The sequence below is a fragment of the Carettochelys insculpta genome, chromosome 26 (assembly GCF_033958435.1).
Source record: "Carettochelys insculpta isolate YL-2023 chromosome 26, ASM3395843v1, whole genome shotgun sequence".
In the NCBI taxonomy this organism is placed as follows: Eukaryota; Metazoa; Chordata; order Testudines; family Carettochelyidae; genus Carettochelys; species Carettochelys insculpta.
Genome location: NC_134162.1, coordinates 12,115,361 through 12,141,970, shown reverse-complemented (window position 1 = coordinate 12,141,970; position 26,610 = coordinate 12,115,361). Strand labels below are relative to the sequence as shown.

Below are 26,610 nucleotides of genomic sequence, written 5' to 3'. Positions count from 1 at the left end.
CTCTCATGTAGTACTGTTAAAAGGCCTCTGAAGAGCAAGCTACCATGTGTGCTTTGACAACCTGTCTGTGCTGGGACTTGTGGTGAAAGGAGGATACAGTGCAGCCCAGAAATACATGACAGATCCCATAGACCCTTGCTGAGGTATTCTGATCTTTAGACCTTGACCTTCATGGATGACAGCATCCAGGGGACAGCTGGAGCAGACACTATTCAGAAGATCCTATTGTGTATGCATGGGGTACATGCACTCAAGTAGAGTTTGTAGAAACAATCACTTGAACATTTAGTACCAGTCACCTGTAGCATCTCTAGTCCTTAGTCTTTCTTAAAGCCCTTAATAGCTCCTAGTAAAAAGCCTCAAATGCATCAATAAGTACCCAAGTTGGCAATCTACCAGATTATGCCAAGCCTCATAACCCCAGCTTTTCATTTGGGCAGTCCATCAAGAATGTCACTGACTTGTTGCAACTGCAGGAATACCAGCTACCTAAATGCATTGTTACATGCAACATGGTGCATGAACACTGCTGCAGTTCTGAAAGTGATTGTGCAGTGACCTTCAAAATTTCCTCCTAAGAGCTTTATGGTTGTGATAGGAACTTGCAAGGACATGAGCCTTCACCACCAAAAAGCCCTCCTAAGAGGTCTGAAAAAGATGTAGTCAAAAAGCCTTCTCATCAGGCTCTCCCCTTTAGTCCTTGAACAGTAGGGTACTGCCCTAGAAGCAGAAAACTTGGATGAAGAGTTTCCCCTCTATTTAAAGACTACTGTGAGAGACTAACTGCAGTCTTGGAACACTGCAAGAAAAGAAGCTGCACAAGAAGCAAAACTGTTCCTAGAGATCATTAGTGTCATTCTTTGGAGACATTTCCAAAGCTAATTAGTTTAAGATACAGAGTTCCATGAGCTTAATGTCAACTTAAGCATGTTTGCTTAGCCACTAAAACATTCTACTACTATCTCCTCCCAGGAAAAGATGAGGATAGAGCACTAACCTTTGCACTCAGGGGCTGGCCCACTCCACTCTCCACTGAAGCCATCTTTTCTTGTACAGTTAATGGAAGCCTCTCCAACAAGTGAGAAGCCTGGGTCACACCTATAAGCTACTGCTGAACCAACAGGAAACTGTTCATCCTGATGATCATGTGATCCATTGGCAACAACAGGAGGTGGAGGACACAATATTGCTGAAGTAGAGAGTTAAGATGAAAATTAAAGAATTTTTCCACTAAGTTGTCACCCCTGCCCCTCCCCAAGCTATGTAGGCATTTGAAAGTGTATGTAACAAGTGTCAGAGGGATAGCCAACAGGACTTGTTTTTATGTTTAATATTACTTTTAACATTTGAAGCACTACTTCTTCCAGATTCTGAAGTTCTTTTGCTTTTAGGCTTGACTGACCATTGCTTAAGGAAGATGTTTCATGCAAACACCAGCTCTGGCAGTACCTTAACAGAGCACACCCCCTCCTAAAGTTAGCCTCAGGGAGCCAGAACTTCTTGCCAGGTCTATCTAGAGATAGTTCCACCAGCAGAACACTAAGCAAGGACATTTCTTGAAGTAGAAGATTTTAGAGAGGACATCAACATGACTGATCTGACCAAGCCCATTAAGTACCCAAGAGATCTAATTAAGCAAATTGTTTCACTCCCAAAGAGCTTCAGATTTTAAGCAGAGCCTACCCAAACCTGACTAGCAAGACTTTATAATATGCTTTTGACTGACCAGCAGGGATTACACAGCTCAAATTGTGAAGAGGTGCCATGAGGCCTGTTGGATTATGCATATTAAACAGTGCCAGGTGAGCAGTCTGGACGACTTTGGGTTTGAGCATTCCTTCTGTAGCAATCATACCATAACAAACTGCATTGCAATTTCATTCCTCCTGCAAACATCCACAGCTTTTATCATTTGATTAAAAAGAGACTGACTAGTACCAGCTCCACCTCACCATCTGCAGATGTGAACTGCTACTGAAGCCAATACATTTGTTTACCTTGGCAAGATGGAAGCTCCTTATCCCAAAAGCTACCCCACTTTCTTACACATTGGACAGAAGCTGGTCCACTCAATGTATACCTAAAGATAAAAATTGAAGTTTGTTAGTCCTGTAAAAACTAATTAACAGTCCAGAGAGGAAAAACTTTCAGATAGTAGGTGGAGACCAACAACTGACCAGGAGCAGGCAAAACCTGGCTGGTGGGCTGGATGCAGCCAGCCAAACCTTCAGATCCAATGTGCCACCATTGGGATATTGGGCTGCCAATATCCCACAATCAGGATCCTCAAGTAGGCTCCCTGTCTGTTGCAATGGCCACATGCCACAAACTATCCAGCTGCTGTGCCAGCACTTGCATCTCTGTGCAGCATATGCCCCTTGGGGGAGGGTCTGTGTGCTGACCCTGCCCTCAGCACAACCACAGCCCCCCACTGACTGGAAAGCAGCAAACAGGAGCTACCTGGGCTGCACATATGGGCACAAGGAGCTGTTAAACCCCCGCCCTCCCCCATGGCACACCACATCGAACACAAACAAGTTGGGTCCAGCAGCTGGCTGTTTTGAGCAGTGTGGGGGGCCATGGCAGATAGGAAGCCCTCCTGAAGGTGCCACTGGGATACTGACCAGGAGCGGCCTGGATTAAGTGTCTGCTAGTCAGAGCCTATGTCTGGCACCCTTCTTCCTGCCTCCCCAAATCAAACCTAAACCCTTTGCACCCCTTCCTGCACCATGTTACAACTCCCTTCCAGACCCATACCCCCTTACACCAGGTCAAAATCCACTCCTGCACCCAAATCCCCTACCCAGAGTTCCTTCATTCCAGACACTACACTCCCACCATTAATAGCACAGTAAAACATGGCTCTTGACAAATCCTTGGAGTCACCCATTAAAAATTGCCCACACCTGCTCAAGTCATCTTCATTCGAAGCAGGACATGCTTAGCACTATAGTGGTTAGAGTTCCTTGGTCCTATCTAGAACTACAAACTGGTGAGCAGAGAGGTGTACAACTGTTCTCATCTGCACTAGTCAGATGCTTGGGAATGCTTGTTAAACCTTCACAAAGGGAAATAAGTGACCCACCTTCTAAACAGGAGATACACAAAGTGCAAATATGTAACAGGTTGGAAGAGGGCTCTGATTATCCCCACTATAAATAGTTACCCAGAAACCATGTTATTTTAGACCTTTTACACCCAGGCCAGAAGGCAGCTGATAAGCACTTTTCTGACAATTGCCATTTCACCTCCAGGGTGTTTGGGTACCCAGCCATCCTCAGGGAACTGCCTCCCCTACCAAACTTCATTCAGCCTGGGACTCTGCTTCCATCCAGAGACATGTGATCTCTTCTCAGAGGATGTAAGCCTTGTTGTCTTGACAACCCCTCTAGTTCAATAGAGAAAGAACTAAACTATGAACACCTGCACTTTGTGGTGATTTTGGTCTCTATTCAAGGCCATCTTTTACCTCAAAATCCAGAAAGCACCAGCTCAACAGAATGAGGTCATGATTGCTGTTTCCTCTAGTTTTTCCATCCATGTACAAAGTAAGTTGTGCGCACCCAGGCATGTGCAAATGTGCAGCATTAACAAAGGCTAGCTCTGGGTGCTCTATTAATTAGCTGGGCAGCATCTGAATTTCACCTGAGTGGCCACTCAAGTGCACAGCTTACAGGGATCCCTAAACCTTGCCACATACCTGCATGGACCAAATCATCACTGCCATGATCCAGATTGCTGGTTTTTTGGAGGTGCACTCTGGTCTGGCAACATCCTTTATCTGGCATGAAGAGGGATGTTTCTGGACCTGAGAACTAGGGGCTGGAGTGCTGGCTTGCTGCTGCAGCCATGGGTGGGGCACTGAAGCACTGGCTTGCCATGGGCAGCCCCAGGTGGGGCACCAGAGCTGGGGCTGGAGGGCCAGCTGCAGCCTGAGAACTGGGGAGCTGCAGCCAGAGGGAATGGTGAGGGACAGGGGCATTAACCTTCCCTAGTCTGCCAAAATACTTTGTTTGGGGCCACTGAAGTCAAGTGTGCTGCCTAGGGAGGTACAGTCTGTACCTACCAGCATCTGTAAGGAAGGGACATTTGCTGTAGAGAAAGAAGAGGTCTACTTCTAACTGATGCTGCTTTAATAGGTAATTACTGCCACAAAATCCCAGCACCTATCTGAAATGCTGGACTGACCATAATTGCCTCTAGTGAAGTAGAGGTGGGACACTGATCAGCAAATGCCACCTACAGGTGGCTCTCCTTTAGGGCTCATGTGCCAGTGCTTGTTATGATCTGTTGATGGTTGAGGCTGCGATTTTCAACCACCTCATGCTTGAATTAGGTGCCTGCCTCCCTCTGAGTGTCTAGCTTCCTTCAACTTAATTGAAGGACATAGGTGTAATTCTTAAGGGCCCAGCACATGACTACAGATTTATAGCACTAGACTTATGCAAGTTTTGGAAGTTCAAAAAGGTTTTAGTCTTAGTTTGCCAGATTTCACCAACCTAAGTTTTGTTAGTCATTAAAATAGACCTTGCCACTCACCCTTCATTACAGTAGAAGGCTGCTCTTCTAACAGACCCATACGTCACATACATCCTGCCATTTGCTATTTCTTCTTGTTCACATGGCCCTCCTAGAAGATAATTAGTGTTACTTCACATTGTCTTAATGGTAAAAGAAAAGGACAGATATACCAACTCATACCACTTAACAGACAACATACTGCCTAGCACTTCACACAGAAGCTCCTGCACCAAGGAACTGACTAGACTTGGCTTTCAGTTTTGTCATTGCATCACTCTGCTTTGGCCCTCACTCCCTCCCACCTAGTGGACTAAATTTGCATGAGTGGAACTGTGTCCTAGTTTGTCTTGCTGTACTGCTGCTCAGTTTCAACCTGTCCACCATTGCAGATTAGCCACTGGGACCTGTGCCCAGAAGACCCAGCAAAAGTGGTCAACCTTGTACCTGACTTGTTCTGTGTACCTACCTGGCACTCTTGTCAAGGCAAACCTCCATGCCCCAACAGGCATGTTGTTTAGGGGATGGGCAACTGCATGTGGAAAACTGGGAGGGGTCCCTACTTGCTTCAGTCCAGGGCTATATAGACCCTTAACCTGCCTCCATAGACTGCTGTCATGGTGATTGGGCCAAACCTCAGTAGCACTGTGACCCCAGAGGCTGGGGTGTCTGGAGCAGGGAGGCAAGCCCCATCAGTCTTGTAGACAGTTGATGCCATCCTTTGAAACAAGTATGCTGGTAATTTTAGTTCTCAAGTCCGATTTTTTAACACCTGACACTTGCAGAAGCTATACAGAAACTGATAATCTATATTATCGATTATACCCACAAAAGGCCAGGTGGAAGAGAGATTTCTCTTAACCCTACAGAGCTGGTGGATGCCTCCTATCTTCTTGAAGTAAAATTAAGTCATCTGTTATCCTATTTATATTCATATTGTCAAATGAAAGCCCAGAGATGCATGTGGGTAAATCCATTGACTTGTATGAGATTGTTTAAGTGACGTTAGAAATCGCTAGCAGCTTTAGCAGGACAAGAGTGAGGGTCTCATCCTTTTTTGAACTCTACCAAGCTCTTTATGGCACAGTCTCATGGCACTAAATTCCATGGGTTCATCTGGTCTTTTGTTAAGAAATGGCCTGCTATCAGTTTGAGGCATGTCAATCTTGATTTTAAGAAAAGAATTTTTATTTAACTGAAGTTCAGACAAAATTCTCCTTACCCCCATAACAAGAATACCCCTCAAATAGTGAGCAAGGGAAGTTTATTCCTTCAAAGAACAAAGAGTATGAAATTCATCATGGAGTTCAAAATAGACTGGCCAAGCCCATAAGAGGAAGAATTTATGACAACTTATTCAGAAAGAAAACCTGCTCTGTTGATCAAGGACCTGACTCTGCAGAAATTCCCCACCCCCCACGCCTAAGTCCCATTGACATTATGGGACCTAAGCAAATGGCTAACAGACAGTGAGCATCAAAGACTATGGAAGTAAGTCCCAGAGTTACAGAACAACCAGGAAGCTGATTAAATATGCACAAGAGGGCAGAGTATAGGTTCAGACAATTATATATGGCTGACTTGTTTTTGTATGAACCATCTGCATAGTCTTGGTATGAGCAACCTTTTACACATTGTATTCTTAGAAATGAAGCCAAAAAGTATTTTCTCCAAGTTGTTCCCTTTAGATTTTACCAAGCTCATAAGACACTTATTTGATAGTGGGCTTAGTGGATTTACTTTTGGTACAGTGATTTTAGTCACACTGAACTCTGTACTCCAAGTCCTACAAAAACCACTGCTCTTACAAAGTTGGTTCTTCCTCCTAGGTATTAGGGAATAGAGTAATTTTTCAAAGAGACAGAGCCCACCAAAGGATTTCACCTACTTGCAGAATTTGTGATTTTTCAATACCTGGATTAGGTAACTACTACAAACATGACAAATTTAACAAATTGTAGGCATCCTGTGTTCTATGTAATTATCCAAATACAGCAATCTTAGAGAACAGTTACCAAAGCTGAGAGCCAAGCCCATCGAGCCCCTTGGTACCACCTACCAACACAGGGTGAGTGTCAGAAAGTGCCCAACTCTCCTTGGATGCAGGACCTGAATGAAATAACCCCAGGGCTTTCATCTACTAACTATTTACTGGGTCACAACAGGCCATAAACATTTATAAGATTGACAAGGCAAGAACTAAAATCACTAGGGAAATTAAACCTTAACTCTCCTTTGTTTATTTTATGAACCCATTTAAAGGTGATCAGCCTAGATATTCTGTAACTTCACTGGGTGAACTGAATGACCGATAGTCAAAGGAACATGTTGACAGCGAGGTCTCTAAAACAGAAGAAATGCAATATTCTCAAGTGGTCATCTACTGGCTAGATAAGATGTTAATCACTAAAAAGGCAGTTATTTTATGGCACAATAGATTAAGAAGGTGGTCAGTTGATCCCTCCACATAATCTTAAACATCCTGCTCAGAAAATGGAAGTTACTGGAAGCTTATCAGCTACTCTAGTGTCTTGCCAGAGAGATAAGTGATGGGCAGTTTAAACAAACAAGTCAAAAAACCACACAGGACCAGCTACCAATATAAACAGAGAACAGACTAAAAGGGAGTTAGTATGATGGAAGCCAGTGGTTAACAGTTAATCAGTTACACAATTTCAACTCCCTTGGTTTGAGTAAAGACACATCACTGACATACAAAGCAACAAACTGCATTGTGGCACCTTAACACTGATTTTGGCATAAGCTTTTGCAGGCTGATGAAGTGGCTTCTGGCCCACAAAGTCTTATGCCCAAAAAAATTAATCCCAGGTGCCACAGAGCTCTCACTGCTTTTGCTGAAGCAGATTAACAGGACTGCAGAACGAGTGGGGTGAAGAGGCACTTAAGTAAAACAAGCTCCCCGACCATGCTGAAAGGAGACAGTTCCGAAAACTTATTCTGGGCAATAGGCCTATCCTAGTCTGATCCCAGAAGGTCCTCAACATTCTTCACTTCCATAGATAGTTGAGGCAAACAAGCTTGGAGAAGAACCACCTCTGCCCCAGCCTAAGCCAGAGAGAACATGAGGAAAGCCAGCTCTAACAGTAGCAAAATTCGGGTAATGGGGCAACTCAGGAAAGTGGATTCGGAGCAGGGCATTGAAGCTCGTTTGCTGGCTGGGTCTGATGCAGAACTGGGGGCGCCCTAAGAGTAGCTTGGCGCCGATACATGCACCCCACCAGGAGGGCGCCCAGCGCTGAGACCCACCAGGAGAGGAGCCTAGTCACCTTGCGTGGGTCGTTATTCGGGACTGGCCCGGCTTCACACAGCTCCAGCCATTACATCGGGCCGAAATGTGGCATCACCGCCCCGCAGCAGGTCAGAGGGGCGGGAAGCCGCCCAAGCGGGGTGGGAGCCGAAGCTCCGGGCAGCAGCACAGGCTCCGCCACCAGCGAGCAGGGGCGTGGGGAGAAGCGAGCCCAGCCGCGACTCACCCTGAGCCCCGAGCAGGGGCAGCAGCAGCAGCACCAGCAGCCCGCGGGCGCCGGGCGGGACGCGAAGCATGACGGCGGGAGAGAGGGCGAGCAGACTGAGCAGCCGTGCAGGGGCTGCAGCCCCAACCCTCCCTACTCCCCCGCGGGGCGGGGCCAATCCCTGCCGGGAAGCCGAGCTGCAGGTGCCGGGAATCAGCCCCCACCCGCCCCGGGCAGCCCAAACCCGCTCTTGCACGTACCTCTGGCCTCTTTTCGCACCCCCCGGGGCGCCCCGACGGCTGTGCACCAGGAGCAGCTGCGGCGCTCGTGCTCACTGGGTGCAAGTCCCCCGCCGGCCTCGGGTTTCCCTCCCAGGCTGCGCCCCCGACTGCCTCAGCCAGCCGCCGGCTCTGCCTTACATTTCCTGGAGATAGTCCGGGCCTCCCCTGCCTGTTCTCGAGCAATTCCCTTCGCTCCAGCTGTACTAAAGCCAAGGACGCGTTGCAAGGGGTCCTGCTGGGATCCGAGTAGAGGGCGTGCGCGAGCGTGGGGGAACAAGCCTGCACACAGCTAAAGGGGTGGGGTGGCCATTGGGCTCTGGAACCCAAATAATTCCAGGGGAAAACAGGGACAGGTGAGGAGGTCAGAGTTAGTGAGGGAGCCAGAGGGGACACGGGCAGGCCTAGGGTCCCCCCTCACTGCTCAGGCCCCTCCCCCAGCCTGGTGGGAGGTGCTAGTGGACCCAGACCTCAATTGCATAGGAGGGACAACTAACGACAAACAGGGATGGGGGGCCCTGGTCAGAGGTTTGTAATGAGGGATCCAGAGGAGGATTCTGAGTAGTGTTCCAGACAACACCCACCACTCCCTGGAGGCATTGGGGGAGCTGATGGGCACCACCCAGAAGAACTCTGCCCAGATATGCCAACAGAGGAATGAAAGTAGGCCCCATAGTCAGGCCCCCACCTCCCTGGTTTTGTAAGTGGCCATCTTGGCCATAGCCAGGAAGAGGTTGACTAGGAGGTGTTGGGACTTTGTAGGGCCATAGTTGGGTACACAAGTATCAGGTGGTGTGAAGTGCACCCAGAACCTCACCAGGAGGCCCCAGAGAGCCCAAAGAGGGGCTGTAGCCTGGTATAGTCAAGATAGATGTGTGCCAGGGTCTTCCCTCACATCCCAAAACAACAAGGCAAACTGTGCCAAATACACCCCCCCCCAGTCATGGTGCCATGGAGAACACTAGCCAGTGTTCTCACTGGGGCTTCTCAGCCTCTGCCATGGGCAAGAAATCCCTCCACTTGGTGCCCAGGCAGGGCACAAAGGTGAGAAAGTGGAAGGTGTGGCACACAAGCATGTACAGCTAACCTTTTGGTGCTATTTGAAAGGGTTGGTTAGGCCAGCCCTGAGCTCTCTGAAGTGAAGAGGGGTGTCACTGGCAGCTAACCAATGATTTCAATACAGAAGGATTTTTCCCCAGAATCCCATTAACCTTGCTTTTTGGTTAGGTTAAAGCATTACCAACTTTTTGCCAAGCAAATGATCTTACCTTGTTTTGAAGAAAGCAGCCACTGAAAGGTGTTGGCATCTCCAGGCACCCCCTCAACAAAGCTGCTCCAGTTTCTAAAACTGTTGGTGATTATCACATGCAGCCAGAAGGGTGTAATTTAGGAGCACAGTTGGACTTCAGCAGGCAGCCAGGAGGAACCATGACTTCTTGTCACAGGATGACCTCACCACTAGTGACGCCAGGTATGAGCTCTGGACAGATATTGTCCTGTTCTAGAGCAGTTTCATCTTTTGCTGGGGACCTTAGCCTCATCTTCCTGATTCAGTCTTCTGGATTAGGCACTATCAGTATTCCTGCTAATTGTTTCCACCCATGGGTCAAAGTAATATTGTTAGATTCGGCAAGGCACATGTGGAGGTGCACCACCAAAAGCAACACCTGCTACCAGCTTTGAGTACTCTATTGATCAGTTGGGCAACAGCTAAATCCCTCCTGAGCTGCCACTAAATGCTCAGCTTTCAGGGAACACAGGTCACTGCCCCCCCCCCACCTGGGGTTGCAACTCTCAGGGGTTCAGTCCCTCTTACCATTTCTTGTCTAGCTAGTAACACTTACTCAGTAACTTGGAGAGACACACCCTCTCTTCCAGTGCCCAGTTCAGTGGCACTATTCTCAGCAACCAAGATTAGGACTGGTCAAAGAGTCTGCAGGGCCTCAGGTGGCACATTAACAGTAGAATGCAGCAAGTGGGCAGTGGATGTTCTAGATAATTGGGGCCCAAGGCCCAAACAAGTGCCTTGCTCCCTTTGCCTTAAGGCCAGGCCCTGACGTACTCAACCTCATTATGCCCCCCCACACCCCCAGTCTTGCCTGCCTGGCACTTACCGTGAGCTGGGCTCATCCTCTCACCACCTTTTGGGGAGTACCTGTAAGTTGTATCTAGTCCTGTTACACTTGAACTGACTGAGAATCCCTTGGGCTCTGCTGAGCTGGGTCCATTTAAATCCTTGTCTCCAGGTGCAGGTGGGGCAATGTATTAGGCGGGGTACGTGAGGGGGTGGGGGCGTGAACACAGGCTAATTGAAAATAAGTATCGAAATGATCACTTTTGGCTTTATTGGCAGGATATTCAACAGTTGGGGTGAAGCAGGACATTAACATACCTACCTGTTCCTGATCCCACACAATACACCAACAGCTGAAATCATTCATCAGTCCTTAAATTAAACAAGAGTGTTGACTGGGATGAGGGTTTAATCAGGGCACAGACGTATCTAGTCCTTATGTAAACACTGCAGGATTTGCCTGACGATCTTGACTAATTTTTCAGTTTTTACTGACTCTCTGCCAAATGAATATAAATACTGTCAGGACATGTAAAGACAACGGTTGCTGTAAAATACCAAGGCCCAAGCAGCATAGAGTTATTTACAGGAACAGAGCCAGATATTGTAAATTCAGTCTGTGCCTCTTTTAGTCACATGTCCAACACTTTGCCTGTTTGGTATTTTATAGTTCCTTGTAAGCTGAGCACTTGGGCAGCTGCCCAGGAGAGCATCAGATGCTACCCACATGATTAGCATGCCCACAGCCAGCAGCATGTGTTTCTATTGGTGGTGCATATATGTATGTCCCACGTACCCCTAACAAAATTTATTCTGCACACAGACTTAAAAAATTAGAGGGAACAGTGGTCTTGAGCTTTCATACCCTTCCCCATTGATTTCATGGGAGCTCCACAGGGCTGCAGGACTATGCTTACACAGCACAGCTTGCAGGCATATAGCCCACATTCTTATTCAAAGTATATAATACAGTAAAACCCTCAATTTAACAGACCCTGATTTAATGGACTTTGGAAATAACAGACACTGTCTGCCACCCTGCCTAAAAAATGCCAGCAGCTCACCAGAGCTGCTGCTGCTGGGGCTGCGGGGCCCGCAGGAGCTCCTGGAGCTGGTGGGCCGTCATCACCACTGGATGTGCCATGTGTTCCTCTTACTGGGGTGTGGTGTGGGCAGGTGGCATGTACTGATATGCTGCATGAGACTAGGCGCACCAGTAACACTGGTGGCAGTGTGGGGGACTCAGAGGCTTGTTCCTTGCAGAACTCCTTTATTCTCCCAGCCCCTCTGAGTCACCCTGGACAATGACTGCACCACCACCCGGTGGGTGGTGAACTTTGCTGCTACTCCTCGTGGGCGGCTTGCTGGCCAAGGGTGAGGGGGAGTGCTCAACCTCCTCCCAGCAGGGTGAGTGCCCAGACTGGACAGCTGGCGGGCATCCAGCCACCCAGAGCCCTGGGCAAACGCATGCCTGCTTCAGGGAAACTTATTTTATGTGGGAGTGCCTAGCCTTGGGTGGTCACGAGCAGCTTTCGGCATTAACAGACACCCCTTCCCTCCATTGGTCTGTTAAATCCAGGGTTTACTGTAGATGATGAAGATAGTGTTTTAGACTTCTTCCAGTGGAATTGAGTGGCCAGACCACAGCAATGACTATGTGATCCTAAAGGGTGTAGGCTGTTGTTTATCTAAGAATTGACTTATTGGCTCCTTGACAAGCTGTTTTATTTCCAAGTTACAGAAGGAGTTGGTCATGACGCATATTTACGTTGGCTATCATTTGCCTACTAAGAATAAAAAAATTCTTGTGACCTTTGGGGAATTCTAACGTCTCCATTGTTTACAGCAGACCTCTGGAGTGCAAGAAAATAAAGCCCTCTGATTACAGGTCATTCCCATTCCCATTTGAAATTCAATTCACATTTGGCTGAGTTATTCACTGTTATAAGTTACCATTTCCCCCTCTCTCACTGGCATCCCCAGGAAATGTCTATGGGGAAGATGGGGGAGGTGCTGAGCCATGCTCTTCATGCCCCAACATAATGCCAGTGGCTCATGCCCTCTTGGGTGATAAAAACCTTCTGCTGCTATTTGTTAGCTTGGTTAGGTCTTCAGCTCAAGTGGTAATAGTGTGTTCAGCCATGCAGTGACATTAGCGTTCAGTCTGTGTGTGTGTGACAGAAAGGTGTTAGTTAAATAATAAAATACCTTATTTAAAAAAAACAAACTAGGAAACTGCTTACAGTAAGAACTATGTTCAGATGGATGTTGGTTGCAAAGCCCAGCGCTTACAAGTTAGGAAATGCCAGAGATAAGGCTATTCCTGCACAACTCAGAAAACGACCTTTGCAGCCTCACTCCGTCTTGAGCTGTATGCCCCACATTGTTTTTGCCTAATCAATAGTCAACCTGCAAGTAGGCATCCTTCAGTCTGCATAGACTTTGGATCGCGCCCTTTAAAGTTTCAATTGAGGACTTCATTTACAGCGTCTATTGTGACTATAAAGACCCACACGAGAGTGACAGTCCTTGCTGCATCTCTTGCAGATATAGTGGGTGTCTGGCAAGTACTTATTGTGCTTTCTGTGTGCTCGCTTCTCCTCTGCTAGCTGTCTGATCTTCAACTCGCCCTGCTGAAGGCCCTCGTGTCACCCCTGCCTCCATCTGCTGCAGTCGTCTGCTAGTTCTTCCCAGTTGTCCAGCTCGATGTCTACCTCTCTGAGGTCTCTCTTGCAGACATCTTTGTAATGCAACTGGGGCGTCTGGGAGGTCTTTTGCCAGAGGCTAGCTCACCATACAGGATGTCTTTTGGAATCCTTCCATCGTTCATCCTGTGGACGTGGCCGAGCCAGCGGAGTCGACGCTGCCTGAGGAGGGTGTGCATGGTTGGGATTCCAGCTTGCTTGAGGACGGCAGTGTTGGTCACTCCGTCCTTCCATGATATTCCAAGGATGCGCCTGAGGCGGCGCAAGTGGAAGACGTTCAGCCTCTTTTCCTGGAGGGCATACAGGGTCCAAGTCTCGCTGCCATAAAGGAGGGTGCTGAGGATGCAGGCTCTGTAGACTTGCATTTTGGTGTGAGTGTACAGCTTGTTGTTATTCCACACTCTCTTGCTGAGTCTGGACAGAGTTGTGGCTGCTTTTCCGATCCTCCTATTTAGCTCAGTGTCCAACGACAGGGTGTCAGTGATGGTGGACCCGAGGTAAACGAACTCGTGGACAACCTGTAACGTATAGTTGTCAATGCTGATTGATGGGGATTCAGCAACATCCTGACCGAGTACGTTTGTCTTCTTTAGGCTGATGGTAAGCCCAAAGTCCTTGCACGCTTTGGAGAACCGATCCAGCAGTTTTTGAAGCTGGTCTTCTGTGGGAGACACTGTTAGCCGATGGCCAAGGATGTTTGGTGAGGTGCCAGCTATGCCCGTATTATACCATCCGTGACTTTAACTGCTAGAGCTCAGAGCCCCTTCGCAGCGGGCAGTCAGGATTGACTGACAGGCGCCCCAAGAGTTTGCCCCGTGGAGGCGGCACAACTCAATGCTAGGCTCTTAGTACTCTCACCTAATGGCCAGGCTTTATAGCCAAAACGGCTGAGGTTCTTTAATTGTGTTGGCTGCTTTACAGTAAACCAGAGAAACAAGTCAGGCTTATGCACAAATGGTTACCAAAATTTATTAAACTAGATTCTAATCATGTGGTTACAAAATTGCTAGTGCCTACTTATTTAAATGTATAGACGTTACACACACAAACAAGTTACAAAACTGAAGCCACAATCCCAAAGAAAGAAAACAAAGTATAGAGCTCTATTTCAAAATATGTGTACACTAAAGATAGGAGATCAGGTGTGGGTGCTTCTTACCCTCCTTGCATCTCTCGGTTCCAGCGGTGCCAAGCCAGGATTGGTCACTCAGTTCCGCGGAAAGACGAATAAGGGACAAGGCTCAGGGACCCTTTTAGCTGCAGAAGCCTTGGGAGGCTGTCACTTATCTGACCAGCAGATAGATAGTGAAAAGCACTTAAAAATCATGGTGCTGTAGGTCCCATACTTGTACCTCTGTACTCCTTTATTCTCTTTCTCCTTTCTTATGCCAAATTGGGGCTGGTCTGTCTGGGCGACGCCAGCTCTCGCAAGAGTAGTTTACACTTGCAAGGGAGAGAAACAATAAGTTTCGACTACTGGACATTCCTTTTATTAGGGTAAATATTTTCCCACCTAGGATGTTGGTGTGTGTGCATCACGTTATTTAGTAAGGGCTAAGAGCCATGTCTGTCACAGCTTCTCTGTCTGCTGTGAGCCTAATCGTTGTATATGTTCCCAGAGGCACATTGTAGCAGCACACCTGTGCTTCTCACAGCTTCAAAGGCTGTGCTGGAATTTATGTTAAGTGCCCTGTTGTTTTTGGCTCCCTTGTGTTCCCAGCAATGCTGGTCTGAGAGGGGGCTGTCTGTCTGGCTACAGACACGACAGCAGCATCGTCTGCGAACAGCATGTCTCTGATGAGGACTTCTCACACCTTAGTCTTAGCTTTCAGCCTTGCAAGGTTAAACAGTTTCCCATCAGATCTTGTGTGCAGCAAGATGCCCTCTGTTGAAGATCCAAAGGCATGCTTCAGGAGGAGTGCGAAGAAGATCCCAAACAATGTCGGAGCAAGCACACATCCTTGTTTGACGCCACTCCTGATTCTGGAAGCATCCAATAATGCGCCATCATATTGGATGGTTCCTCTCATGTTTTCGTGGAACAACTGGATCATCTTCAGTAACCGTGGAGGACAACCTATCTTGTGGAGCAGTTTGAGACCCTCCAGGATAATCTGCGCAGCGTCCCTGGGGGTGTCGATGCGACATCCAAATGGCAACATCTGAGGGATACAGTTTACAACACGGCCTTGTCGGTGTTTGGAAGAAGAGCTAGAAACACGAACGACTGGTTCGAAGCTAACTCTGATGAGATGATTCCAGTCATTGAAAAGAAGCGCGCTGCACTCCTGGAGTACAAACGCTCACCGAACCAGAGTACCCAGCAAGCACTTAGAGAGGCCAGAAGAACAGTACAGCAGACAGCCAGGCGCTGTGCCAACAACCACTGGCTCCAGCTATGCAGCAGCATCCAGACCTGTGCCGACTTTGGTAATCTCAGAGGAATGTACGAGGGTATGAAGAAGGCATTAGGACCCACCCAGAACAAGACGGCACCTCTGAAATCCAAATCTGGTGAAGTCATTGCTGACAAAGCCAAACAGATGGAGCGCTGGGTTGAGCAGTACTCTGAGCTGTACTCACGCGAGAACGTTGTGGTTGACGCAGCCCTTGATGCCGTCGAGCTCCTACCAGTAATGGACGAACTGGATCAAGAACCAACTGTGGATGAACTGAAGACAGCCATCGACAGCATTGCAGCAGGAAAGGCCCCTGGTCAGGGTGGTATACCACCAGAGGTAATCACATGTGCCGCGGACACTCTCCTGGAACCCCTGCATGAGCTACTGTGCTGGAAAGAGGGTGAGGTTCCACAGGATATGCGTGATGCTAACATTGTAACGTTGTATAAGAACAAAGGAGACAGAAGCGTCTGCAACAACTACCGTGGAATCTCCCTCCTAAGCATCACTGGTAAACTGTTCACTCGCGTCATCCTTGGCAGACTCCAGAAGATTGCTGAGAGGGTGTACCCCGAATCGCAGTGCGGATTCTGCGCAGAGAGGTCTACCGTTGACATGGTCTTCTCTCTAAGGCAGCTGCAAAAGAAGTGCAGGGAGCAGAGAAAGCCACTCTACATACATAATAGTCAACCAGGGTATGTAATACAGGGGCAATCGTAATTACATAATGTAGTTGAGATGCGTGTTTGATTTTTCTCTGGGCCTCATGACAAGGAATCCAAACAGTGGCAACTCTGAGACTTTTCTCTTGCCTCTGTTCTGTTTTAATTATCTGTTAATTGGCCCAAAGCAAGGCTCTAAAGTAGAATGCCCTCAATAGAGTTGGGGTCCTTGCCTCTGATGCTGAGTGCCCGGGTGTGGGTACACTGTCTGCTAGCTAATGTTTTAAGCAGGCAATTGCATTCACTTTCCTATTGATGAGGTTGTGGTTTAATTAATACTTGATTAGTTCAAAACAAAAAGCAGTCAAGTAGCACTTTAAAGACTAGCAAAATAGTTTATTAGGTGAGCTTTCGTGGGACAGACCCACTTCTTCAGACCATATCCAGACCAGAACAGTCTGGATATGGTCTGAAGAAGTGGGTCTGTCCCACGAAAGCTCACCTAATAAACTATTTTGCTAGTCTTTAAAGTGCTACTTGACTGCTTTTTGTTTTGATAGTGTGTAGACTAGCACGGCTTACTCTCTGTTACTGTTGATTAGTTCAGAGGCTCTCAAACTGTGGGTTGCATCATGATTTTAATGGGGTCACCAGGGCTGTTGCTAGACTCAAGTCCCAGTACTTGAGACCAAAGCCAAATTCAACAGCTTGAGCCCTTGATACTGGGACTCAGGTTCCTGGCGCCCTCTCTGGGGCTGAAGCCCTTGGGCTTTGGCTTTAGCCCCCCTGCAACCTGGGACAGTGGGGCTTAAGCTTTGGCTTTGGCTTCCCTCACCTGGAGGAACAGGGCTTGTGTGGGCTCAGATTTGGGTACGCCCATCTTGGGGTTGTGCAGTAATTTCTGTTGCCTGAAGGTGCTCATGGCAAATTGAGGTTTGAGAGCCCTTGTCTTTGGTCCAGGTGTTAGCTCTAAATAAAAAGCCCTGTGTAATAGTGTGGTGCTAGCACTCTTGTGGGCTCCAAAAGATAGGGGTTCAAATTTTCCTTGGTTGCATTGGGACCCTTCATATTTTTCTGTTGAAGATGTTCCACTTTAATTGACTATTGACCGAGTCAAAGTGCCTAAGCTGGTTGAGACCCTGCTTTGAATCTTGACTGGGCTTGGTGAGAGGGGATCTGCATACCTGTTTCCTGTTGCAGAGGTGCCACTTTAATTATCAGTTAATTGGGCCAAAGTAAGGCCTTGAGTTAGAGTTCCCCTTTCTAGGGCAGTGCTTAGTGTGCTTGCTTGCTTATAGTAGGTATGCTGGTTCAAGTCCCTTAGCTGCCCATTGGGAAAGAAGTTGTGTTTGTTTTCCTGTTGAAGTTTCACTTTAATTAATCATTGATTAAGCCAAAGCAAGGATAGTAAGGAAGACTTCTGTGGTACCATAGTAGCCTAAAGCAGGTGGTTGGGGTTGCTGAAGATGTCAGCTTGATTCTTGTCTGGGCTAGAAAAGCAGGCATCTGCTCTTCTTTGTTGATGTTCCACTTTAAGTAACCATTGATTGAGTCAAAGTTAAGACCATTGACAAAGAAAAGCAGTGTAGTGTAAAGGGCAATGCAACTCTCTTGCAGTCTGTGGTCCGGTGTTCAGTTCTTCCCTGCTGCTGATTTTTGAGCAGTAACTATGCTGATGCTTCTCTGTTAAGTGGGTCAAAGCAAAGCTTGTTTAGAGGAGCTCTCTGTAGTGTAGTGGTTGTACTACTCAGCAAACAAGTGGGGTTCCTTGGTTCAAGACCTGCCTTTCCCTCCTTAGAGCTCTTTCATTGTTAAGCATTTCATATTGGCGCTGCTCTCCTTAACTTAAATATGAGTTGGGGCAGTAGCATAGCTAGGATCACTCTCTAGCCTGGTGGTTGTGGTGCTTGCTGAGGAGGTAGGAGATCCTTGGATTTCCTAGTTCAAATCCTGTCTCTGCCCCCTTTAGAAGGGGTTTGACCAGAGAAATCCTCTCTCCCAGGGGGAGGTGGCAGATTCCTGTTTAGGTCCCCTCTCCTTTGCAGGAGCCCTTGACTTCCTGGGAAAAGGAGGGGACTTGAACAGGGGGCTCTCACCTCTAGAGGGGTAGGTTGGGGAGGGGGGTTGGAGGGTGGGGGGTAGGGGAAGGGGGGGCAGGGGGTGGTCCCTGGGAGGCAGGAGATCCCTGTGCCAGTCCCTTTGCAGAGAAGGGATTGGAACTGGGATCTCCTGCCTCCAAGGTGAGCACCTGCCACAGAGGGGCAAGAGAGTGAACTGCATTTTATTAAAAACGCTGAGGCAGCAAATATTTTTGCAAAACCCTCTCTCTCACCAGGGAAGAGAAGACTAGAACTCACCACTCTGTGAATCCAGGGCACTGCCCAAACCACCACACCACAGAGGACTTCACACTGAAAGGGCTAGTTTGTGCCCAATCAATACTAAAGTAAAGGGGAGCCACTCAGAAACAGGTAAGCTTGAGGACACAGCCTATGCTAAGAATTGAACCAAGTCTCCACCACCCCAAAGGGCTTATCTTAGCCATTAGGCTAGCATGGCTTTGCTAGGCTAGTATTTAGCTGTGCCTTTCCCTGCAATAGGTGGCAAAAGAACTCAAACAACTGTTTCTACTAGATTGGCCAATTATCTACACCAGCACACAACAGCAGGCTTCTTAGAGCATTTTTTTTGCCCAGTTATTATTTAAAGTATGACAACTGCAGCAGGCCCATCAGAAGAAAAGTGACCTTGGTTTTGAGTCAGTACTGTTAGCTTCACTAACCAGAGCAGTGTGCCAAAATTTAGGGTCTTGGAGTTTGTCCCAAATGGGAGGAGAAATTGATGATGGATACCCAGTGCCTTTAGTTCAACCTTGTCTGTTTACAAAGACTGTACAAAGTCCTGTTTCTTTCAACACAGTGGGACGCAAACAAGTGCATATGCTTTTCCTTGCTCACTGCACCAAAGCTATTTCAGCTAATAGAGTACCTCCCAAGCCCTCTGCTTTCTATGCTTTTTTTTGGGTTGGTTTAAAAGCAGCATCAGCTGGTACAGGCTGACTTGTTTTCTGCTCCTTCTGTCTCTCCCCTGGTGGTATGATTCTTAAACACACCCATGGACAAAACGGTATCTAGTAAAGTAGCTAGAGAACATCAAAATTCTGCTGCATAGTCGATGGTTTGGGTCAGTGAAATGTCATCATCATAATCAGCAATAACCCTGGGCTCAGTGCTCATTGGTGCCTGATGCCTCTCACTATTTCCTTCCATCTTTCCCTGTCCAGCATGGAGTGGCTTAGTTTCTGTAGACTAGCTCCACACCAATCTACTATGTCATCTATCCATTCTCTGTGGGGTCTGCCTCTTCTGTTCTAACTGTCCATTATGCCGAATACCAGGGTCTTGATTTTTTGTTCGTCGTTCATTCTGCAAATATGCCCAGATAGTTGTAGCTTCTGTTTTATAACCTTTCGCAGCAGGTTCAAGCCAACCCCTCAGGCAACATCCGTCACCATTTAAAAGCAGCAGCTCCTTGTCATATATGCAGTCCCACACCCATTTGAACAAAATACAGCTGTAAAATGCAATGGGGGGGGGGCGTGTAGCGAAACGAGCATACACCAAATAACACTAACGGAAATTACAGTAATGCCATGACCTAGACCCATGAAAGCTTTTTTTCCCTTCCAGTTTGCAGATCCTGAAATGTTTTGAATGGAGATGAGCCCCCTTTGGAAATCGTAGACCACCTGTGAAAATCTTTGACCCAAAGTGATGGGACTGTGTGTATTGATGCAGCTATAGCTACAGGTTGTTCTGTGTTTGTGCTGCATCTAGTGAAACAGGGTCCTGGTCCACCAGTGGGGATCTTCAGTGTTAACCTTAGTATAAATAAATAACACACAATGGGTGGTGGAGCCAAAAGCAAAGCTTCAAGCACTCCCCTCTTTCTCTTGTGGTTTAGCCACATGAGCAACCTTCCTCAGTGTTTGTGTTCCCTTCCCTGTGTCATTTCCTGGTCTTTGGAAGGGACCCTGCATTTGACAGTGTTCTCTGTGAGTGAACACAAGAGAATATTTAAATGGTTTCACATTTCAATACTTGAAAAATACAAACACCTTTGATGAGAAATGGACCGTCAGTTGCTATGAGACATTTGAGTCATCTTTCCTTAAATATGCCTCCAGTTCCCTTCAGCTAAAGCTCATTCCAACCTGATGATTCAAGAGAGAGATATGGCTAAATATTCCCAATTTGCCCCATTGGGGGCAGACAGCAAGACTCATTTGTTGTATCTAGAAAAAATAAGAGACTGTGTTTATAGTTCTAGCATTTCTTTTTGCTACTTCATTACAAGATCAATCAAGCAGAAAGACCAATAGGTGAGGTCTAGTGCATAAGGACCAAAGTGCAGTTCAACATGAGTGCAAGGTTGGATATCTGATCTCCACCCTTATGTTGTGAGACCAGGGAATAGTGTGGACTCAGGGAACTGAGAGGGAAGCTTCCATGTTCTCTTAGTAATGCCTCCATAATGCTCCAGAGGAAGAGAAGCATCCCCAGCAAGATGCTCTTATTCCTGAAGATGGTGACCTGTGATGAATGCCATAGATCTGAGAAAGAATGTGCCACAGCTCCATTTACCACTGTCCCTCACTTTGCTTGTTCCCACTGTAACAGGATGCAAGGTCAAGGGGGAAGTTGTGGTTGCAGGTGATGCTGGAGCATTGATTGCAGCTCAAGTGCAGTGGGATCTCTCTCTCTGACAGCAATCCCGTGGGACTCTGGACAAAAACATAAGAATGGCCATACTGGTCAGACCAAAAGTCCATCCAGCCCAGTATCCCGTCTGCCGACAGTGGCCAATGCCAGGTGCCCCAGAGAAGGAGAACAGAAGACAATGATCAAGTGATTTATCTCCTGCCAACCATCTCCTGCCCTGGTACTGAAGGCTAGGGCACCATACTTTACCCCTGGCTAATAGCCATTTATGGACCTAACCTGCAAAAATTTATCGAGCTTTTTTTTAAACCCTAATAGAGTCCTGGCCTTCACAGCCTCCTCCGGCAAGGAGTTCCACAGGTTGACTGTGCGCTGTGTGAAGAAAAATTTCCTTTTATTAGTTTTGAACCTACTACCCATCAATTTCATTTGGTGTCCCCTAGTTCTTGTATTATGGGAAAAGGTAAATAATTTTTCTATATTCACTTTCTCCACACCATTCATGATTTTATATACCTCTATCATATCGCCCCTCAATCGCCTCTTTTCCAGACTGAAACGTCCCAGTCTCTCTAGCCTCTCCCCATGTGGAAAAAGGAATCATTCAACCAAACAACACCCTTTTCACATTTATCAGAAAAAATCCCTCTCCCCTAGAAAAGAAAGATGCTTACCTGCATGAGGAAGAAGACAAAAATTCTTCTGTTCTGCTAGCAGCTAGTGACTGGATCAGGAGAGAGGGCTAGATTTCAACACTGCAATGCATTGGCTTATCGTATGTAATAAACATGAAAAAAGACAGGATACTAGAGTCTCATTTAGTATTCCTTTTATTTAAGAAAAATACTTTTTAAACAGAGATGACATTGCAAATCCCATCAATTCCTTCAGTTACATCATCATCACCTGTGGAAAGCCTTGTGCAAATTGCTAAACAGAAGTCAATATATCGATATAGTCAAGATTGTTAAAAAAGAGTGTAATCATGTTTAAATTGTAAAATAAATTACACTAAAACATTGGATTGCGATCACCTTCATTTTACCAGCAGAGAATGCCATTTCTGCAGTTTAAAAAGTTTGTATTCAGACCTACAAAGACTGTCTTTGAATGCAAAATATAAATTAGCTTAGTCACTAAACCCTGAGAGAACATGCTATGATGTACACTTTTGAGCCTATTGCTCTCTTCTGATAAAGTGCTAGTTGATTGGAAGGAAAGAAACAGGGTTCCTTATTTTCACTACATTTTATTAAAAATTCATTGTGGAGTATTCCAAACATCTCTGGAACCCCATGTAAATTCACACACTTCATTCTTTTCCCTTAGGGGAGATGCTATAAATCACATTTGTAAAAAGAAACTGAAGTTAAAGAGATGAGAACAAATGGTGCATTTATCTGCAGACATTCTCATGTCAGCAAAAGCCTTTAGATGAATAGTAAATCGGAAGGCAGGTCACATCAGGAATCTACAATGTTTAATTTAGGGTGTGACCTGCTTAAATTTATGTTTAAAAATTATTACACATTACAGAAGCATGTAAGTGGGCATCTGAACAGGCTTTCTTGCAACGTGCAGCTCAGCCCCAGAATCCAAACTATGACATGTTCAGATGGCTAGCAGGTCTTTTAACAGCTGAAGCATTTAGCACTACGGACTGGCAGAATAAGGAGCCAGCTGTATGAACGCAACAGCAAGTAATATTGCTGTGGCCAAGTGCCTTTACTTGGTTCCGTAACCAGTTTTTAAAGGCAAAAGGGATGATACAGTTCTCTTTTAATTTCTGCTTGGTTGAGATACAGTGGATTCCTATTACAATTTCAGTTCAAAGGAGAAAAGTTGTAGTGAACAGAACATCAGTTGCCTGAGAGAGGTCTGTTTTCACCACAAAAGTTCAATACCAATGCATGAAGCTTATTTCCTAAATTTCCATTTGTTGCTCCCAATATTACATCTGTAAATTTGCAAGCTATAGCCATTAGCCAGGATTGGTCTTCACCCTGAAAAAAGAAGATAACAGTTAAAATCAAAATAGTTATATATTTTAGTCTTCAACAGCTTTAGACTTTAATCTGTGTGATACTTTAAACGTTTCATATGTTCTGCTTTCCAGTATGTTGAGAAACAAATATTAGCTTTTGTAATTAAAAGCCAGCAGGTGTTAACTTTTAAATAAAAAAAAAAAAGATTACATGATGCATATCACTAGGAGTCAAGAGAAATATATTTTCAACTGATTTCATGTTAAAGCAAAGATCGTAATATTTTCCTAACTATATAGAAAAAGTAGGAGAAAACATGCAGTATGGCTGTAACAGGGCTAGAACTCATTAGGCAAGCAGAGTTGGTAACTGCCAAGACAAACCACGGCTTAAGCTTTCCCACTGTAAAGTAAAACTACTTTGTTTAGCAAATAAAATTAAGCTGTAAGAGTATCAAGCAATTGACAGAGTTCTGTTTGAAATACTTAATGTTCAGTAGAAAAATTTTCTTACAATGCTATACAAACATCAGTAACACAACACTTATTTTCTGGCAAATGCAACAGACAAACGTTATCTATTAAACAATCTGGACAAAGGCAAGTGATCTGTTTAATACTAGTGTTTTGTAATACAGTTTGTTTGGAGTACCAAACGAACATTCAGGGTGCATCTACACTAGGAACTAACTCAACTTCAGAATTAGCTTTGAAGTTAGGCACTGCATTGAAGTATTCAGCAGAGAGTCTACACACATCTTCCCTAACTTCAAAGTTAAGTAGGGAGCCCAACTTCAAAATCCTTATTCCGTTCCCAGGAATGGAGTAGTGCCCTACTTCAAAGTTTAACTTCAAAGTAGGGTATGTGTAGACACTCAACTTCAAAGTTGCTTACTTTGGACTTGGACTTCAAAGTAAGCACCTTCCAAGTTATTTTTGTAGTGTAGACACAGCCTCAGAGAAATAACAGGGTTAGTGGAGAAGACAGTCTAAGTTGTGTTATAAAACTTTAAAATTTATCATGAGCAAAAATGTAGGAGACACAATTCTAGGCACCATCTTCATTTAACAATGAAATGTTATCCCTTCAATGGCAGTGGTGCATATTAGTTCAATCCTCAACGTACCCTACACGTGACACCTTCTGACAACAGCTACGTGCAAGAAAAATCTCAGTCATCTAACCAGGCATAGTAAAGCTCAAAAAAAAAACAAAAAACCTTGTACCTTGGGCTGGGCTTACCCTTTTTTCTTCCAAACTGTCAATGTTATCAGAGCAGTAACCGCAACAAGAACAACTTAGAAACAAAAAAAAAGATCAATTTAATAATGAAATATACATAAAGTACCATTTTGCTAAATGATAATTATGCATCTCTGTAGTTCTGGAACTTATTCTCATCACTGCTGACAGATTACCTGCATCATAGGACATACTTTTTCCCTGAGGATGATAAATAAGCCCCTCTGAGATACCTCATAAAAAAATCACAAGAACTTTACCCCTAAATCTAGAAAGGGCTTCTCATGTTGGATCTCCTTATTTATCAAGTCTTTAAGGCTTCTGTGTACAGCTTAAGGTCTGTCTGTATTCCTAGCTCATCCAGGGTAATGCTCAGTATTCAATTTATTTCACATACAAGATGTTCAAGTTTAAATTCAACTTCTTTCCTGCAGTCTTCTTCAGGGTATTTAAATTCTCCACCCAAGTGTTATGCTCATTATCTAGTAAAGCTTGCTTGAGTACTTCTCCCGTTGATGTAATATTTTCAACTGATAAATACGAATTAGAAAAAGAAGCTATCCACATTCATCAGATTCCCACTCTCAAACTTTAAAATACCTCCCCCGCCCCGCCAAAAAACCCAAACAAACCCTGCCTAATTTCAGGTAACGCTGTATTAGCTAAAATCATGTTTCCGTACTGGTCATGAGATCTGAGCACAGTTTTCCTGATCAGCACACGGGTCAGCTGTATCTTAGAACCATGTGAGAGGGATGCAGGCTACAGAATGGCTTAGGTTGGCATATTCTCAGAAAGACAGTGCTGTCCGCATTGATCAGGAAAGTGCTAGAACCCTGCAAGTAAGAGCTCCAAATGCACAGGGTCCGTATTATCTGCCCCTCGACAATGCTATTCTGTGGTCCAACACCTGCTAACTTCATCGGGACACAGGCACGCACTGGAGTGCTTTGCTGGACAGGTTCCCCATTCCCACCTAAGGAGCAGTCTGCTCCCCAGGGTTAAGCTACGTTATTCTAGTTGAAGGGGAGGACACGTGTTCAGAGCATGCTAGCATGATCACCAAAAATTCAAGATCTATTATGTGGAGAACGCTGCAGGCTGACTGACCCTGGATGCCAAGAACATAACGGCTACGTCTACACGTGAAGCCTACATCGAAGTAGCCTATTTTGATGTGGCGACATCGAAATAGGCTATTTTGATGAATAACGTCTACACGTCCTCCAGGGCTGGCAACGTCGATGTTGAACATCGACGTTGCACAGCACCACATCGAAATAGGCGCTGCGAGGGAACGTCTACATGCCAAAGTAGCACACATCGAAATAAGGGTGCCAGGCACAGCTGCAGACAGGGTCACAGGGCGGACTCAACAGCAAGCTGCTCCCTTAAAGGGCCCCTCCCAGACACAGTTGCACTAAACAACACAAGATACACAGAGCCGACAACTGGTTGCAGAACCTGTGCATGCAGCATGGATCTGCAGCTGCAGCAGCAGCAGCAGCCAGAAGCCCTGGGCTAAGGGCTGCTGCACACGGTGACCATAGAGGCCTGCAGGGGCTGGAGAGAGAGCGTCTCTCAACCCCTCAGCTGATGGCCGCCATGGCGGACCCCGCTATTTCGAAGTTGCAGGACGCGCAACGACTACATGGTCCCTACTTCGATGTTGAATGTCGAAGTAGGGCGCTATTCCCATCCCCTCATGGGGTTAGTGGCTTCGACGTCTCGCCGCCTAACATCGATGTTAACATCGAAATAGCACCCAACACGTGTAGCCGTGACGGGCGCTATTTTGAAGTTAGTGCCGCTACTTCGAAGTAACGTGCACGTGTAGACACGGCTAACAGCTGTCTGACTCCCTGTGTAATACGAGACAATCCAATCTAACTGACAAAGTGGTTTTTTTTTTTTTATCTTCTTACAACTTCTCTTCCTAGCTTTTCCATTTCGGGTAGACATCAGACAGATCGATGAAGTCCAAAGTGGTGAGGAAGTATTCTCACCCAAAACAGAACTCCAGAACGGGAGTGTAGCTGTGGGTGGGTGGCCCACAAACTTAGCATCCCAGCCTACCCAAATCGGGGTCAGAGCCTCCTAAAGCCACAGGCAGGGTGTCCGTGAACTCAAGCCCCTGTGGGCCTCCCTCTGGTGCATGGTTGCAGCCTTCAGCCTCTGTGCCCGCCCCCCAGTGCCTGTTAAGCAGTAAGGGAGGGTGGGGGAAGGCAGGTTCCCCATCCCTCCCGCCCCCTTCTTGCTCGGGTGCTGGATCCCTCCTGTGCTCACTCCCCTCCCTGCCCCTCTCCCCAGGGCACTGGATTTTCCTGAATCCATCCCCTTCTTACCCCTGGCAGAGCAATGGATCCCTCATTCTCCCTTCCCATGGTACAGGATCCCTCCTGCCCCCCACCTCCCTAGGGCATTAAATCCTTCCTTCCTCCTGGCTCTCCATCCCTTCCCCATCATTGCCTGTTCACCTGCTGAGCCCACCACCTTTTCCTGTCCTACCTATACCACTGCTTCAGAAATGAAACTCCACTTGATTTCCCT

General features: G+C 46.3%; 1 protein-coding gene across 1 annotated transcript in view; it reads right to left on the bottom strand.

Moving 5' to 3' along the window:
* LOC142001737 (complement receptor type 1-like) overlaps positions 1-26,610 on the bottom strand; it is a 201,210-nt gene that overhangs the window by 141,836 nt on the left and 32,764 nt on the right. Inside the window, exons 14-20 of the mRNA XM_074977257.1 lie at positions 24,061-24,115; positions 23,332-23,335; positions 22,738-22,836; positions 8,013-8,172; positions 4,540-4,630; positions 1,998-2,080; positions 998-1,189 (exon numbers count right to left, since the gene is read on the bottom strand). Coding sequence (XP_074833358.1) covers positions 998-1,189; positions 1,998-2,080; positions 4,540-4,630; positions 8,013-8,172; positions 22,738-22,836; positions 23,332-23,335; positions 24,061-24,115 — 684 coding nt within the window. The remainder of the gene's footprint in view (positions 1-997; positions 1,190-1,997; positions 2,081-4,539; positions 4,631-8,012; positions 8,173-22,737; positions 22,837-23,331; positions 23,336-24,060; positions 24,116-26,610) is intronic.